This window comes from Malus domestica, chromosome 13 (genome assembly GCF_042453785.1).
Source record: "Malus domestica chromosome 13, GDT2T_hap1".
Taxonomy (NCBI): domain Eukaryota; kingdom Viridiplantae; phylum Streptophyta; class Magnoliopsida; order Rosales; family Rosaceae; genus Malus; species Malus domestica.
The window spans coordinates 18,936,200-18,953,827 of NC_091673.1; the positions used below are offsets into that span (position 1 = coordinate 18,936,200).

Consider the following 17,628-nt stretch of genomic DNA (forward strand, 5'->3'; position numbering starts at 1 on the left):
AATCATTCTACTTATCAAGGCTCCAGGTCTAACTATCAATGTTCTTCATCTTCATCTGGTAGCAAGAACACAATTTATTGTTTGCTTACCAATTTCTCAAAGACAATAATTGTTCTTTGATTCTTGACCCTTCCACTGTAAAGAATCGTGTTTCGAGGAAAACGCTTTTGTTGGGACGAGTTAAAGATGGATTTTATCCACTTCAAGGATCCAGTCATCACACTACTTCATCACCATCAGCTCTAGTAAGTGTCAAAGCTCCTGTGAAGGTTTGGCATCGAAGATTAGGTCATCCATCTTCTTTTCTCGTTCGAAAGGTTATTTCCAGCAATAAACTTGCAGTGCAAGGCAAGGCTACTGTTGATTTTTGATGTTTAGATTGTGCTCTAGCTAAAAACCACAAGCTTCCCTTTGGATTTGCTAGCTCTACAACCACTCACAACTTACAATTGCTTTTCTGTGATCTTTGGGGTCCAGCCTCCATTATTTCACCTAGTGGTTTCAAATACTACTTGTTGTTAGTTGATGATTACAATAGATATAGTTGGCTATTTCCCTTAAAGGCAAAGTCTGATGCCTATTCTACTTTTGTTGTATTCAAACATTATGTAGAAAATTTAATTAGCAATAAAATCAAGATTGTGCATTTAGATTCAAGGGGTGAATTCATTGGTACTATGTTTAAATCTTTTCTTTGTAATCATGGTATTCTTCATCAACTAAGTTATCCCCACCCCCCTGAACAAAATAGTTGTGCTGAAAGAAAGTACAGACATTCTGTGGAGACTGCCATAACCTTACTTGTTGCTTCTAATGTTCCACATCTTTATTGGGTAGAGGCTTTCTCCACTGCTGTGTATCTCATTAACAGGTTGCCAATCTCTGGGATACCTCAGTCCCCTTGGGAATTCCTTTTTCACAAGCCATCAGACTGTTCAAGGCTAAAAGTCTTTAGATGCAGTTGTTTCCCATGGCTCAAGCCCTATGTTCATTCAAAGTTGGATGCAACAAGCAAAAACTGTGTCTTTTTGGGGTTTAGTTTACAACACAAGGGTTATAAATGTCTTGACCCAATAACTAGCATAATCTATATTTCAAGACAAGTGCAGTTGAATAAAACTACATATCCTTTTCGATCATTTCCTAAAGGCACTGCTTCATTTCTAGAATCTGCTTTCACTACTATGGATCTTCAGTTCTCTGTTCCAATTTTGAGATCAAATTATGGTTTTACCTCTTTAAGTTCTATCATTGAGAATACTCATTCATGATTATACAAGTTATGTACCACTTTATTCAAGTGACACATTTATACCAATGCCTCCTGGTAATACTCAGCACATGATTACTCGTTCCAAAGCTGGTATACATAAGCCCAAAGTATATGCAGCTACCAAGCATCCACTTCCAATAGATATTGATTTTGTCCTAACTACATACCTGCAAGCATCTAAACATGCTCACTGGAGATCTGCCATGCAAGATGAATTCAATGCCTTGCAATTAACAGGTACTTGGACCTTAGTTCCTCTATCTTCCTCCCAAAATGTTGTTGGTTGCAAGTGGGTTTTCAGAATAAAGAAAAAACCTGATGATATTGTTGAGAGATTTAAAGCTTGTTTGGTAGCAAAGGGATATCATCAGCAAAAAGGCATTGATTTTCAAGAGACCTTCACTCCTGTTGCTAAACCAGTCACCATTATAGTACTTTTATCACTTGCATTGCAATTTAATTGGTTTTTAAATCAATTAGACATCAGTAATGCATTTCTTTATGGGGATTTAAAAGAAGATGTGTATATGGAAAATCCCTCAGGTTTTACTGATCCCAGTATGCCAAATCATGTCTGCAAATTAAGGAAATCTCTATATGGCCTTAAACAGGCACCATAGGCTTGGTTTGACAAACTATTTCAAGCTCTTCTTCAATTTGGATTTGTGTAGTCTTCCTCAGATGCCTCTTTGTTTGTTTTCAGTGGTTATTCTCCAGTCATGGTACTAGTCTTTGTAATGACATATTAGTCACTGGCCTTAATCTTTCTTTATGCACTATGTTCTTTCAAAAGCTTAGTGATATTTTTCCATTCAAAGATTTGGGTCCATTGCACTACTTTTTGGGATTAGAAGTTCAACGGTTTTCTGCAGGCATCTTCCTTCATCAAACTAAGTATTTACTGGATCTTCTTAGGAAAACCAATATGGATGGTGTTAAGCCTTGTTGTACTCCACTTGGCTCTAAGAAACTTGATCATATAGGCCATCTTCTTTCCAATCCAACTAAGTACAGGTCCATTGTTGGTGGTTTACAGTATTTAACATGGACACGCCCATATCTTTCTTTTGCAGTTAATCAAACTTGTCAGTTTATTCATGCTCCTCGAGAACAACACATGCAAGCTGCAAAAAAGGTTCTTCAATATCTCAAAGGCACTATATCTGAAGGACTTTGGTTCAAAAAAGGTGTTACCAAACTCACTGCTTTCTTTGATGCTGATTGGGCTGGTTGTACTTTTGATAGACGCTCCACTAGTGGTTATTGTGTCTTTTTGGGATCTAACCTTATCAGTTGGTATGCCAAGAAACAATCCACTGTTGCTCGATCATCTATTAAAGCTGAATACCGTTCTCTAGCACACACAGCTGCTGAATTTACTTGGATCTGCAAAATCTTTCGTGACATTGGTTTCCCACTATCTTAGGTTCCTACCCTATGGTGTGACAACATTTTAGCCATCTTACTTACTTCAAATCCAGTGTTTCATGCCAGAACCAAACACGTTGAAATCGACTATCATTATATCAGGGAGTTGGTCTTGGTTCATCACATTAAGGTTCAATTTGTTTGTAGTCAAGATTAGTTGGCTGACATTCACACTAAATCTCTATCTAAAAGCCAGTTTAGCTATCTCTAGTCCAAGCTTCCTCTTGGTTCAATAGTTGATCCCAAACTCAGCTTGAGGGGGTGTATTAAGATAGATGCTAAATCATCCAAACCAGTCACTAGAGTTTGTTATAACAGTAAATAGTTAGTTATGATAATTATGTAATTAGTTATAGAAGTTAAGAGTACTAGTGTAATAAGCATGTAGCTATATGTATCTTCTTGTACTGTCATAATTATTCAAATCAATGAAAAGCAATCTTTTATAGAGAATATCTCAGTTTCTATAGGCCTTCTTCTTCTTATATACGTTAGTGGCAGAATCTGTCGTCAGATTTATGGGTCCTATCATTATATGAAAAACTGAAAATTGGTTTATTTCCTTGTATTAATGTTGCACAAAAATAAATTTAAAAACTCAATACCAACCACACTAACTTAAATGAGAAAGTAGTGTGTTTTTTTTTTTCTGCAAGTATCACCTCCTTTATCATTTGCCATGGTATTGGCTTCCCAACATGATTATAAGATAGGTTTATTTTTTTTTTTTTGGAGAATTAATACATAACCCAAAATTTCTGCTACAACAGTATCCTAATTTTTTTTTGTCAACCAACAGTATCCTAATTTAGTTGTCACCTCTAGTAGCATTTTAGCCGCGTGCTCTTGTATAGCCCCTGCACCCAACCTAAACGACTTGGCTGCCGCAGCCCATTGATCTTTAGTTCTTCACCCTTTTTGAGAAATCTCAAGAAGCATGTGGAAAGAAATGTTAACCATTTTTCATTTTTCCTTTTCCCTTCGTTTCATCTGGTATCGTGCCTTGACCATAGTAATCATATATCTTATGGACCAGCTTCACTGAAGGAAGTTAAGATTTAAATATAAAATCAATTAATAATGCGGGAAGTAATTCAACTTGAGTTTATGCAAGGTATTTATTCTTAATACGCTCCCTCACGTGCGGTCGATTTTTAAGGCAAATACTCGGACAACTCAAACGGGATGACATGGAGCATGTGTGACCGTTGAGCTTTACACGTGAGACAATCTGTCTTTGTTAACATGAAAGAAGTTGAGGTTCTACTATAAAACTAATTTGTAATATGAAAAGTAACACAAATTACTTGAAAGCCAAAATGTATTTTCCCTCAACGTGTGATTCATTCTCAACTTTCTTATGAGCAAAAATTTAATATAAATTAAAAATTATACCCAATTTATCACATAGTTAATAAAATGGCCGAATAATTGAGAATTTGGCTTAATTTTTACAAAACGTATCTCTGAATAATATAAGTTTAGAAAATTATGTTGATCTTCGTACTAGATGCAAAATGTAAAGAAGATGATAAAAAGTAAAAGAAAATGGTCAAAGTTTTGCCAACTTAAGAGCATCTCTAGTTATATTCTCTAATTTTTAGTTAAATTTTATCTATAACGATTAAAGATTATAAAGTTATTTTAGAAGCTTCCTGAATTTTTTTTACTCCAATCATACTTTCTAGTTTAGAGAATCATAATAATCGTAGATCATCAGGGATAAAGTTTTTAAATAAAATATTAGTAATTACTGCTAGAAACTCCCTTCTCACTCCTGAATTTAAGAGCTTCTAGGATAATTTTTACCTTAGAAGATTGATAGAGAGTGTGATTAGAGATGTATTTTTCCAATCCTCTCTAAAATTTGGTAAAAACTCATTTAGGAGCCCTTAAAAGATGTTCTTGTGCAATCATTTTCCAGCTGACGTCTCCTTTTGAAAAAGTTCAACATACATGATGCCTTTAAATTTGACAAAAATAAAAAGAAATGATGGCTTTAAACAGTGGTATAATTGAGAGAGTCGCGAAACCAGTCAAAAACAATGGGAGGGTGGATTTTTAGTCCCCTACAATCCTGAAAGAGACAGATAATGTACAAAGAGTATGAAACTGGAAACTGGAAACATATATGGAATATAATAAACCATGTGTAGACATTGAAATTTCGTTAAAATAAATGTTAGCCATCGCATTAAAATTACATTTGTAAACATTGAAATTTTAGTGAAATAAATGTTGACCATTGCATTAAAACTACAACAATCCATCAAATTCACCTACAACAATCCATCCAAATTCACCTACAACCTCCACCCAAATTCATCTACAACATACACCCAAATTCACCTACAACAATCCATCCAAATTCACCTACAACAATCCATCCAAATCCACCTACAACCTCCATCCAAATTCACCTACAACATACACCCAAATTCACCTACAACAATCCATCCAAATTCACCTACAACCTCAACCCAAATTCACCTACAACATACACCCAAATTCACCTACAACAATCCATCCAAATTCACCTACAACCTCCACCCAAATTCACCTACAACAATCCATCCAAATTCACCTACAACCTCCACCCAAATTCACCTACAACATCCACCAAAATAAATGGATGGTGGTGGTTCATTCCCAAAGTCTATAAATAGGCTCCTCCATCAAAGAATCAAGAGAGGATTTTACATACATTTTCTCTACTCCCAAATTGGAAGAGAATTCACACCACACCAAAGCCTTGAAGCCTCGAAACTTTGAAGCTCTCAAGCAAATCCCGAAGGATCAAGAAAGCCCTCTTCGTTCTTCGTGAAATCCTCCTTCAAGATCAAGCCCCAACGCCCCTTGAAGAACTTCCACCCATTCAAGATCAAGCCCCGACGGCCCTTGAAGAAGGTGTTCATCGTTCATCGTCCGTTCATCCAAGATCAAGCCCCAACGGCCTTTTGGATCAACAACACTACATCTACACGTTTCAAAGATAGAATCAGAGGATAAATTTGTAGAAGAGATTGTAACCCCTAAATCATTAATACAAATATTATTTTGTACACGTGTTCTTGTCTCATTCATCGCAGGAATTTTCCGTGTTTACAAATTTGGCACGCCCGGTGGGATCGTCTCTACCTCTCATCTCTATCTTTGAATCCACAACAAGCACAAATGGCGTCAAGGAAGGCCCAAGTTGTTCTCGCTGCCAATGCAAGAAACAAGAGCGCCATCACGACAGGGGGCGTCACTTCAGGCATCATAACTCGGAGCAAGGCAAAAGCTCTTTCTGCCGCCTCTTCCGCCCCTGCATCAACTCCGCCAAAGGCACAAGAGCACCCGAGGCACAAACCGGTGATCACCCTGGCCTCGCTCAGGGCGCCAAGAGAGGAAAGCCAGAGGAAGTACTCTGAATCCTTACTTTCTGATGCCGACTCAAGCAGCGGCATAGCTATGCAAGTCATGGTGGCTGGAGCGACTTCAATTGAGGAGCAGCTGGCTCAGATGAGTGAAACAATCGCAAAACTCACAAGGACTGTGGAGGACAAAGACCTGCAAATCGCAGCGCTCGTTAACCAACTAGATGCAAAGCCCGATGAGAAAGTCAGGCAAGGGGATAATCTAGTAAAGAGGGAAAACGACGAGGATGAGGAACCTCCAGTGGAGAACGTCGAAGAGACACTGAAGCCGGACCAAGCGGCGACACTCATGGGGTCTCTCTCTATCCAGCAGCTGCAGGAAATGATCGCCAACACCATCAAGGCGCAGTATGAAGGAAGCTCACATGACTCCGTACTATACTCAAAGCCCTACTCCAAGAAGATTGACGCTTTGAAGATGCCAAAGGGTTATCAACCACCAAAGTTTATGCAGTTCGATGGAAAGGGGAACCCGAAGCAACATGTCGCCCACTTCATTGAAACCTGCAACAATGCTGGAACAGAAGGAGACTACCTCGTTAAGCAGTTCGTGCGCTCGCTGAAAAGCAACGCCTTTGACTGGTACACCGACCTCGAGCCCGAGTCTATCAACAGTTGGGATCAGCTAGAAAAGGAATTCCTCAACCGCTTCTACAGCACGCGCCGCACCGTAAGCATGCTGGAGCTGACCAGTACGAAACAGTGGAAGGAGGAACCCGTCGTCGACTACATCAATAGATGGCGTTCATTAAGTCTGGATTGCAAAGATCGGCTTTCTGAAACCTCTGCCATTGAGATGTGTGTTCAAGGCATGCACTGGGGGTTACATTACATTCTCCAAGGCATAAAACCAAGAACGTTTGAGGAGCTGGCAACGCGTTCCCACGACATGGAGCTGAGTATCGCCAATCACGGAAAGAATGAGCCGATCACCCACTTCAAGAAGGATAAGGTGTTCGCCCCGAGTGTGGACAAGACTGGAAAAAAGCCTGCCAAGGAAACTTTTACTGTCAACACTACCCCCATCAAAACTCCATCTGCGCCTATCAAGACCACCTCTGCGCCTATCAAGATTTCCTCCAAGACCAAGGCAAATGAGACAAAGAGAAGTGAGCCTCCTCGCACCCAAGACAAGTATAAAAACACCTTGAGAGAGTTGGAGCAAAAGACGTACCCTTTTCCTGACTCAGACGTGGATGCGATGTTAGATGACTTGCTGGAAAAGAAGGTAATTGAGTTACCAGAGTGCAAGCGCCCTGAAGAAATGAATCGAACGAACGATCCTAGGTACTGCAAGTACCATCGTATCGTAAGCCATCATGTGGGCAAGTGCTTCGTCCTCAAAGAACTCATTATGAAGCTAGCGCAACAAGGGAGAATCGAGCTAGACCTTGAGGACACAGCCGCAACACATACTACTACGGTGGCGTTCGGATCCTTCGATCCCGTGCCTCTCCAAACGACACCCGACCATTCCTATCAATGTGCAAGCTACACGGCGCCATCTACTCAACCATCGCCGGGGGCAAACGAACAAGATGCGTATACTGATGATGATGAAGGATGGACATTGGTGACCTACAAAAAAACAAGGAAACCAAAACCACAAGCCACAAGACCAAAAGTGGAACAAGTGAGAAAAAACCGTCGCCGTAACAGCAGGAAGCCTAAAAGAAACGTAAAAGTCAATAAGCCAACGTATGCTGGGGAACCCATGGAGCAAGAGCCACGCATTCCTGTCTCCTTGCGCGAGTACTTCCCGAATGACTTCTTCCAACAGTGCACTATCGCTGCATGCTATATGGTCGAAGTAGAAACGGAAGAACCTCCAAAAGGCAAAGATATCACCACTGAGGGAGAAAAAACTCTCACGCTCGAAGAAGGTCTGCCAACACATTTTAGCATTGAGGAAGCGCTACGATTACCAAAGAAGATGCGAATAGCATTAGCAGCGGTCTTGGAAAGTCCCAATGAACATGAAGTGCAAGAAAGCAAGAACGAAGGCTTGAAGCTTCGGCCACATGAATGTGCCACATGTTGTGCTATCGAGGATGCAATCCATTTCACCGACGAAGACTTGCTGCTAGGATCCAAGCCTCACAACCGTCCTCTCTTCGTCTCTGGGTATGTAAAGGGGCACAAAGTCAACCGCATGCTCGTGGATGGTGGATCAGCCATAAACATCATGCCAAAGTCAACAATGACTACAATCGGCATCAAGGCAGATGAGCTGTCCCTAAGTCGTCTACTAATCCAAGGTTTTAATCAAGGAGGACAAAGAGCGATGGGCATGATCCGAGTGGAGATGACTATTGGTGAACTCAAGTCGAGCACGATATTCCACGTGATTGATGCAAGAACTTCCTACGGCTTACTCTTAGGAAGGCCTTGGATCCATGCGAATGGAGTAGTACCGTCCACCCTTCACCAATGCTTAAAATTCTACCGAGAAGGAGTGAAGGTGATCTATGGCGACACCAAACCATTCACTGAAGCCGAATCACATTTCGCAGACGCCAAGTTCTACATGGATGAAGACATGGTACCCGAAGCTCTTCCAAAAGAAATCAAATCCACGGGCAAAGCAACACCTAAAAAGCAGGAGCGACAAGCCATGCCCAAGAAGCAAGAAGAAGAAGTTACGCCGTCTTCAAGCAAGAACGATAATGAGCTGGCTAAACGAGCAACAACAAAGGGGAGTAGGATGCCCTCAAATGGACCAAACATACCCGTCTTCCGATACATCCCGATGTCGAGAAGAAAGAATGGTCAATCTCCGTTCGAAACTGGAGCAAACAAAGCCGATGCACAGAGGCATATGGATAATGTAAAGTTGCTCAAGACGAATGCAGTTTTACCTCTGACACAGCTAGGCGGCACTAAGGTCGCAAGACTACCACAAGGCTTCATAAAAGCTCTACCGAAGGGGGTGGAACCGAGCTTTCTCCCAACCCAGAGGACCGAAGAAGGTTTTGATCCAAACGCCTATAAACTCATGTCGAAAGCTGGCTACGACTTCGCTTCTTCTTCGAATCATGAAAAGAAGGTTTCAAACACCATTAACAATAAAGAACGTGACCTCACCGAGACTCAAAAGAAGTTGAAGAAGCACGGTTACGGAGTTGATAACAACAAAGCTGGACTAGGCTTCACACCAAATGCACCCGTGAAGATTTCAAGCAAAGCGAAAAATGCTAGCACCCAACACATCATCGTGAGTATTGAACAAGATCATAATGAGCCTAAATCCACCCCTTGGACGTCAGTCTTCGATAGGATGAATCGTTCAAGATCCAGAATGTCAGCACTTAACCGCATTGGTGGTCAAAACCGAACCTCCGTCTTCAAGAGACTTAACATGCCAGCATCCCAAAGCTCTGTTTTTGAAAGGTTGTCAAAACCTAAGAGGCAAAGCAACACGACTAGCTCTCTTCCTCGTCAGTCAGCTTTGGAAAGACTTGAAGACAGCAAGAAGTTTTCCAGAAATAGGAAGACAATGTCAAAGGAAGGAAAACTCGACATGATAGCAGAAAAATGTGATATTCGAAGCTCAATTCCTTCAAGGATGAAGCGCCAAGCAATCTTGGAGGTGGACACAAATGGACCACTGAAAGTAAAAAGGTGCACCATCATCCACACTGGACAATCTTCATGCCGACCAGCCCAAGAGGACGACACCGAAGAGGAATTCCAAGATGTCTTCCACATCACGATCCAAGAAAGCGGAGAAGATGAGATCCCCGAAGAAGATGTCGCTGCTGCGCCACCGCAACTTGAGGATGGGGGGCAATCCACGGTTGATGATCTCAAGGAGCTCAACTTAGGCACAAAAGATGAGCAGAAACCTATCTTCGTGAGTGCGCTGCTAAGTGCAGACGAGGTAGATGAGTATTACCAACTGTTATCAGAGTACAAAGACGTCTTTGCTTGGACTTACAAGGAAATGCCCGGCCTTGACCCTGTCATCGCTGTACATCATCTTGCAGTTAAGCCTGGAACGCGACCGATAAAGCAAACTCAAAGGCGCTATCGATCCGAGCTAATTCCACAAATCGAGGTAGAAATTGATAAGCTAATCGAAGCAGGCTTCATTCGAGAGGTGCAATACCCCAAGTGGATCTCCAACATCGTCATCGTCCTTAAGAAATCTGGACAAATACGTGTTTGTGTAGACTTCCGGGACCTCAATGACGCTTGCCCGAAAGATGACTTTCCCTTGCCGATCATCGAAATCATGGTGGACGCAACCACTGGCCACGAGGCACTGTCATTTATGGACGGCTCTTCTGGATACAATCAAATTCGTATGGCTCTCGAAGATGAGGAACTAACAGCATTCCGCACTCCAAAAGGTATCTACTGCTACAAGGTCATGCCGTTTGGTCTAAAGAACGCTGGAGCCACATATCAGCGAGCAATGCAGAAAATCTTCAATGACATGCTACACAAAAACGTAGAATGTTATGTAGACGACGTGGTGGTCAAAACAAAGAAAAGATCAGATCACTTGAAGGATTTGCGAGTAGTGTTCAAAAGGCTGCGAAAGTACAACCTCAAGATGAGCCCGTTGAAGTGTGCGTTTGGCGTCACCTCTGGAATGTTCCTCGGCTTCATTGTCAAGCACCGTGGCATTGAAGTGGACCAATCAAAAATCAAGGCCATCCAAAACATGCCCGAGCCAAGAAACCTGCACGAGCTGAAAAGTCTACAAGGACGACTAGCCTTCATCAGACGCTTCATCTCCAACCTTGCAGGGCGTTGTCAACCGTTTAGTCGACTCATGAAAAAGGATGTTCCATTCATATGGGACGAAGCGTGCCACAATGCTTTTGAAAGCATAAAAAAATATTTATCAAGTCCACCTGTCCTGGGGGCGCCTGTGCCCGGGAAACCACTCATATTATACATCGCCGCTCAGGAAAGTTCAGTGGGAGCACTCTTGGCCCAGGAAAACGAATTCCAGAAAGAAGGAGCGCTTTACTACCTGAGTCGAACGCTCACCGGCGCCGAGTTGAACTACTCCCCAATAGAGAAAATGTGCCTTGCCTTAGTGTTTGCCATCCAGAAGCTCAGACATTACATGCATGCTTACACCATCCACTTGGTTGCTAAAGCTGACCCGGTTAAATATGTCATGTCCAAGCCAGTCTTGACAGGGCGACTAGCTAAATGGGCGTTGATTCTCAATCAATACGAGATCATTTGCGTCCCAGCTAAAGCCGTCAAGGGACAAGCATTAGCAGACTTCCTTGCCGATCATCCAATCCCAGCCGATTGGAAAATCTCAGACGACTTGCCTGACGAGGAGGTATTCTACATTGACATATTTCCGAGATGGACGATGTTTTTCGACGGATCCGCACGAGCAGACGGAGCGGGGGCAGGAGTAGTATTCATGTCACCGCAAAGGCAAATACTACCTTACTCATTCCAACTAAGCGAATTGTGCTCCAACAACGTCGCTGAGTACCAGGCACTAATCATCGGGCTTCAAATGGCGATCAACATGGAAATCACAACCCTTGAGGTATATGGCGACTCTAAGCTCATAATTAGTCAACTCTTGACTGAATATGAGGTGAGGAAAGATGATCTCGTTCCGTACTTCCGATTGGCAACTCAGCTGCTACAAAAGTTCGAGGCCGTAACACTAGAACACGTGCCGAGAAAAGAAAATCAAATGGCAGACGCTCTCGCCAACCTAGCCTCGAGTATGACACTAGGGGAAGACGAAGCTGCAGATGTGCCAATTTGCCAAAGATGGGTTATCCCCCTCGCCACCGAAATGATACTAGATGATACAAATGTCATCTCGGTACTTCCAGTCGATGTTGAAGAATGGAGACAACCATTGATTGACTACTTGGAGTATGGAAAACTTCCAAATGATCTGAGACACCGCTCTGAAATACGTCGACGAGCACCTCGCTTCCTCTACTACAAAGAAACACTCTACCGGCGCTCTTTCGAAGGAGTACTTCTGAGATGCCTAGGTGAGGAAGAAGCCAATCAAGCCATGGAAGAAGCACACTCAGGCGTGTGCGGGGCGCATCAATCTGGACCAAAGCTACATTTCCAGCTCAAGAGAATGGGTTACTACTGGCCAAGTATGGTGAAGGATTGCCTGGAACATGCCAAAAGGTGCCAAGCCTGCCAATTCCACGCCAACTTCATATATCAACCACCTGAACCATTACACCCTACAGCTGCTTCATGGCCATTCGATGCATGGGGATTGGACGTCGTGGGACCAATTACTCCAAAGTCGTCTGCAGGAGAAGCTTACATCCTAGCTGCAACAGATTATTTCTCCAAGTGGGCTGAAGCCATACCCCTAAGGGAAGTAAAAAAGGAAACTGTTGTCCGCTTCATCAAAGAGCATATCATCCACAGGTATGGTGTGCCTCGGTACATTATCACTGACAATGGAAAACAGTTCTCCAACCGACTTGTAGACGAACTCTGTGAGAAATACAAGTTCAAGCAGCACAAGTCTTCCATGTATCATGCTCCGGCCAACGGTCTCGCAGAAGCATTCAACAAAACATTGTGCAACCTCTTAAAGAAGGTGATCGGCCGAACAAAGAGAGACTGGCACGAAAGAATAAGCGAAGCACTTTGGGCATATAGGACAACGCATAGGACTCCTACCCAAGCTACCCCTTATTCTCTCGTATATGGCGTAGAAGCTGTTTTACTGCTAGAAAGTCAAATCCCCTCACTTAGGATGGCTATACAAGAAGGCTTGACTGATGAAGAGAATGCAAAGTTGCGCCTTCAAGAGTTGGAATCACTCGACGAAAGAAGGCTCGAAGCTCAACAACACTTGGAATGCTACCAAGCACGGCTATCCAAGGCATTCAACAAGAAGGTCCGCCCAAGGTCTTTCCAAACCGGAGATCTCGTCCTTGCATTACGAAGGCCTATCATCACGACTCACAAGACAAAAAGCAAGTTCACATCAAAGTGGGATGGACCGTACGTAATACAAGAGGTCTACACAAACGGCGCCTACTTGATCATGGCAGAAGACGGCTTGAAGATCGGTCCCATCAATGGCAGATTCTTGAAGCGTTACTACCCCTAAAAGGCTACGGCACAAGGCTCCTGGCCCGCAAGAGCATAAACTGTGTACGGCAAAATCATCATCAAAATCACTATAAATAAAAAAAAAAAAAATAAAAAAAAAAAAAAAATCATCGCTCATTTGAACTACGTTATGACTTGATCCCTCATCAACCGAGGGTACGTAGGCAACTTGAAACTTCAAAACATCAAGTACAGTCACATCACCAACAAAAACACAAACACTTTGAAGAATAAATAGCAAATTCAAGATATGAATATTTTATTTCTTTAAAGAAATGATTTGGTTACAAAGTCATATTACAAAGGTGAGCAATACGCCAACGTCACCACCAAGGGAAAACTGTGACCAAAAGGCATTGCACAGCAAAACCCCACCTGCAACACATGGTGCGCACACCCGAAGCAAGTGGACCTCCAAGTCAGCCACGTGACCTCGTCTGCAAACACCTTCTTTTCCGTTGACTCTTCTTCTTCCTCTCATAAAAGTTGCACAGTCACCCACAAATGAAAGGAAGACCTGCAGATGCACAAAATCTGAATCCAGATGTGGTGTTTCTCTCTCTCTCTCCTATGCAGCGACGTCTCTCTCTCCAAGCCACAGCAAAGACGAACCTGTAGCAACAAGAATGAAGCTGCAGCGGTTGAAGACGGGGAAAGCAACTCGGCCTTGTCATTCGAACCTGCACTCGCATTCACTTTCTCTGACCGAGTCAAGCAGAGCAGACTTTCGATGCCTTCCTAGGTTCTTCGCCGGTTTAGCAACCTCAGCCTGACAGAGCACTATATAAAATAAAAAATATATATATATATATATTTATATATGCGGCAGACCGTCCTCAGCAATAAAACATACCTCACAGAGTGAAGGCAGCGCCCTCCTTCCTCTTCTCCATTGGTGGAAACATTTCCAGCACCATCGAGGACGATAAACGGAAGCCCAAGCGGTTGTAGCAACCATGCTGCAGTCCTTCATCCTTCCGTCCTCATGCTCTCCTGCAACTCTCCCTGAAGCTTGCAGGATAATGAAGTTTGTTGTTGCTGCCCTAATTTTGATGATGGTGAGCTTTTCCTTTGCCGCGGTGAAGACTTCGGATGAACACGATGAACATCGACGTGACCGACTGCAGGGCGATGGGGTTGAAGAAGCTGCATCACTTTTTGTCCAACACCGAGCTCACCACACGGCAGACGAGAAGAGCACGTCGCAGCAAAGAAACAGGACGGTGCAGTTAAGATTCAGGGCAGTAAGCTGGTGCAGTGTCTATGTAAAGACTACGCAATGCCCTATGTATGTATGCATGTGTGTATGAATGCGTGTGTATATATATATTGGTCTCAACAGGCTGCAAATAAAACCGGTCTGCATGTAGTGCAGTGACTGTGCAAACAGTGATCCGCATGCGATGCAGTGACTGTGTAAAAAGCAATCCGCATGCAATGAAGATTGTGATAAGGTGATTGTGCAAGTGAAAAGATGGTCCGCATGCGAGAAGAACGCAATGCAGTGAGGAAGGCCACCAAAAAAAAAACCAACTGTGCTATCGTCAAGCCACTCACGAGTGTGTATTACTATTCGCAAGTCAATAATGGAAAAGGAAATGGGTGGTGATGACAAAATGATGCTTCCAGTCACCATCTAAAAGGAAATGGGTGCGCTACTCACCATCTAAAAAGAAGTGGGTGCATAGGGAAGTAATACATCTTAGCCAGATCTGCGTTTTATTTGCGTTTCAACACAACATACTGAATAAAATAAGGCATGTCCATTAATATCTCCGAGAAATTACAAAAAAAAAAAAAAAAAAAAAAAAAAAAAAAAAAAAAGAGCCTTCACGAATGTCACTTGTGTGAAGCCTCAGTACTTGGAGCCTTGATACTCGGTGGATCCCTAAAGGAGGGAGGCACTGAAGATAGCTTATTCAGAGCCTCAATACTTGGTCGAACTCCAGATGACGAAGGCAAAAAGTGCCTCTGGAATACATCCACAAACTTCCGATGGTCACTTTGAATTCGACCTTCGGAGTCCGTCAGCTGATCAAGCTTCCTCTTCATGCTCGTCGAATAATTATTTGCAAGCACATGCAACTCTCTATTCTCACGCTTGAGCTGCCTAATCTCTTGACTAAGAGCTGCCACCTCAGTTGTCAATGATTCAACCTGGCGAGTTCGAGCAAGTAAGCGTTGGCCCATGTTGGAAACAGAGTTCGCACACTGGACACTGAGAGCCTGAGACTCTTGAACAGCTAACTCATCGGACCGTCGTGAAAGTATCCTATTATCTTTAGGAGTGAGGAGGTTTCTAGCTACAACCGTAGCCGTTGTTGCATCCCTCATCACAGAGTCTTCAACTGTAAGAGGGCCATTAGAAGAAAAAAAAGAAGGGCGCCATACATCACCCTGACGCGGTGCACCTGTGTCGCTGCTAAGACTCAAATCTAAGCAAATGTTAAAAGGGGAAGTCATTTTCAAAAAAAATACTAAAAGAAAAAGGTTGGATGCAGTAAAGAGTAGCAGAGGTAATTTTTCACGGACAGGCAATCTTCAAATTGTGCGTGTTGAATACAATTGACACCTCTTTAAAAGGAGAGGCAGCACAACCATTCGTTCGTAAATCGAAGAAACACCACTCCCCGAATTTCAAAACCTGGATTTTTCTGCGTAAAGTCCGTCGACACTTCTCAGACACAATCTCAGCTTTCGGCTATCACGTGCAACTTTGTCAGATATCACTGATAAAGTTGAAAACGTGTGAGGTCCATTACGCCAACTACCGCACTTCTGCCGACAAGCGTGGGTGACAAGGCCACGCTCACCCTACCACTTGATGTTGAGAGCTCACCATATAATTCGACCTCCATCCTATAGCAAGACACATCTAGCTTGACTCGTCTTCCTTGCCGAAGGCATCTGCAACCAAAACTCAGTTTTCTTCCTCCCTGAAAACACATCCAACCTGACCTTTCTTCCTTGCCGAAGACATTTGCAACCCAAAACTCAGTTTTCTTCCTCCCTGAAAACGCATCCAGCCTGACCTTTCTTCCTCGCCAAGGGCATCTGCAACCAAAATTCAGTTTTCTTCCTCCCTGGAAGCGCCTCTTCAACCAAGCCACACCAGAGTAAAGGTATCTCATATCACTGGGGTTGAGAGCAAGAGTATCTCATAGCATGCTTTCTCCCTATCCTTTTCTTTGTCCTCCCTCTTCACTACGAAGACAAGGATAAAGAAAGCAATATGTCGGAACCTCCACTCAAGCTCCTGGTAAGGAACCGACTGCTTGGAACCTTTCCTGATTGCTCACTTAGCCGTGCTCTCGAATACGCATCGTCAACATCTTCTGCTTCCTCTTCGTCTACCACGTCTGCCTGGAAAACAGATGATGCAGGTGAAGATGATGCAGATGAAGATGATGCATCGAAGCATATGAAGACATGCGCGACGAATGCATATGCTGATCGTCCGCTACTTCTTCAAAAGCAAAAGTATCTCATATCACTGGGGTCGAAAGCAAAGGTATCTCATATCATGCTCTTCCCCCGTCTTCTCATCTGCCCTTGCTCTTGCCTGCGGAACAAGGGGAAAGGAAGCAATCAGTCGGAACCTGAAATTAAATGTCCGACCAGGAACTGATTGCCCGGAACCTTTGCCTGGTTACTTACCTAGCGTTGCTCTCGAGTGCTCATCTTCAACTGCTAGTATGTCTCGAATTCCCTCAGCAAATGCTTCAAGAGTGTGGATCTGTTGACATCGGCTCTTTGCACTGAAGCTGCCAAGCATGAGTGAGTCGCTGAGAGGTGGTGCTCCGAGGAACCATTTAAAGGCAAAAGGTTGCACATCGCTTCAGCCATGCAAAAGAAATAAGCAGAGAAGAATGCAACACAACAAGCTGGAACAAATCATGAAGCACGAAGCCCTTCCCTGCATGACCACATAATCCAGACGGAGGAGTTCAAGTAAAGATCCAAGCTAGACACCGTTGCTCCAACCCAAAAGGCTCGAGAAGCTTTAACGACCTTTCGCTGGCACTGTCACCAAAGAGCAAAGTCTCGGTAATCCTTAAAGATCAAGTCACCAACTGGAAGAAGAGCCCATCGATCTTGAAGATCATACTGTTGACCAAACTGCTCAGGGTTCATATGAAAATGCTGCGAACTTCCTTGATCTTTCAAAGCATGCATGTCCTGAAACTGCTCATGGTCATGTTTAAGTTCGAAATCAAGCCTCAACGACCCTGACTCAAGATCAAAGTGTCCACCACCCTTGAGTCAAATCCAATTCAAGATTAAGTCTGAGGAAGGTCCTTTGGAGGAAACCAGAAAACTCCTCCAGCCTAGTTCAAGATCAAAGCTGTGGAAAGTCAACAAGCACAACAAAATACGTGCTGATTCATCCATTATCAAAGCCAAGGATCGTCTACTACG

General features: G+C 43.2%; 1 protein-coding gene across 1 annotated transcript; it reads left to right on the forward strand.

The window, feature by feature from the left end:
* The first annotated feature begins 5,875 nt into the window (after positions 1-5,875).
* On the forward strand, positions 5,876-14,587 carry LOC139190841 (uncharacterized). The gene is made up of 5 exons (XM_070811330.1): positions 5,876-6,045; positions 6,145-6,468; positions 9,511-12,288; positions 14,228-14,453; positions 14,552-14,587. Exons 1-5 carry the CDS (start codon positions 5,876-5,878, stop codon positions 14,585-14,587), a joined length of 3,534 nt encoding a protein of 1,177 aa, XP_070667431.1.
* The last annotated feature ends 3,041 nt before the right edge of the window (positions 14,588-17,628 follow it).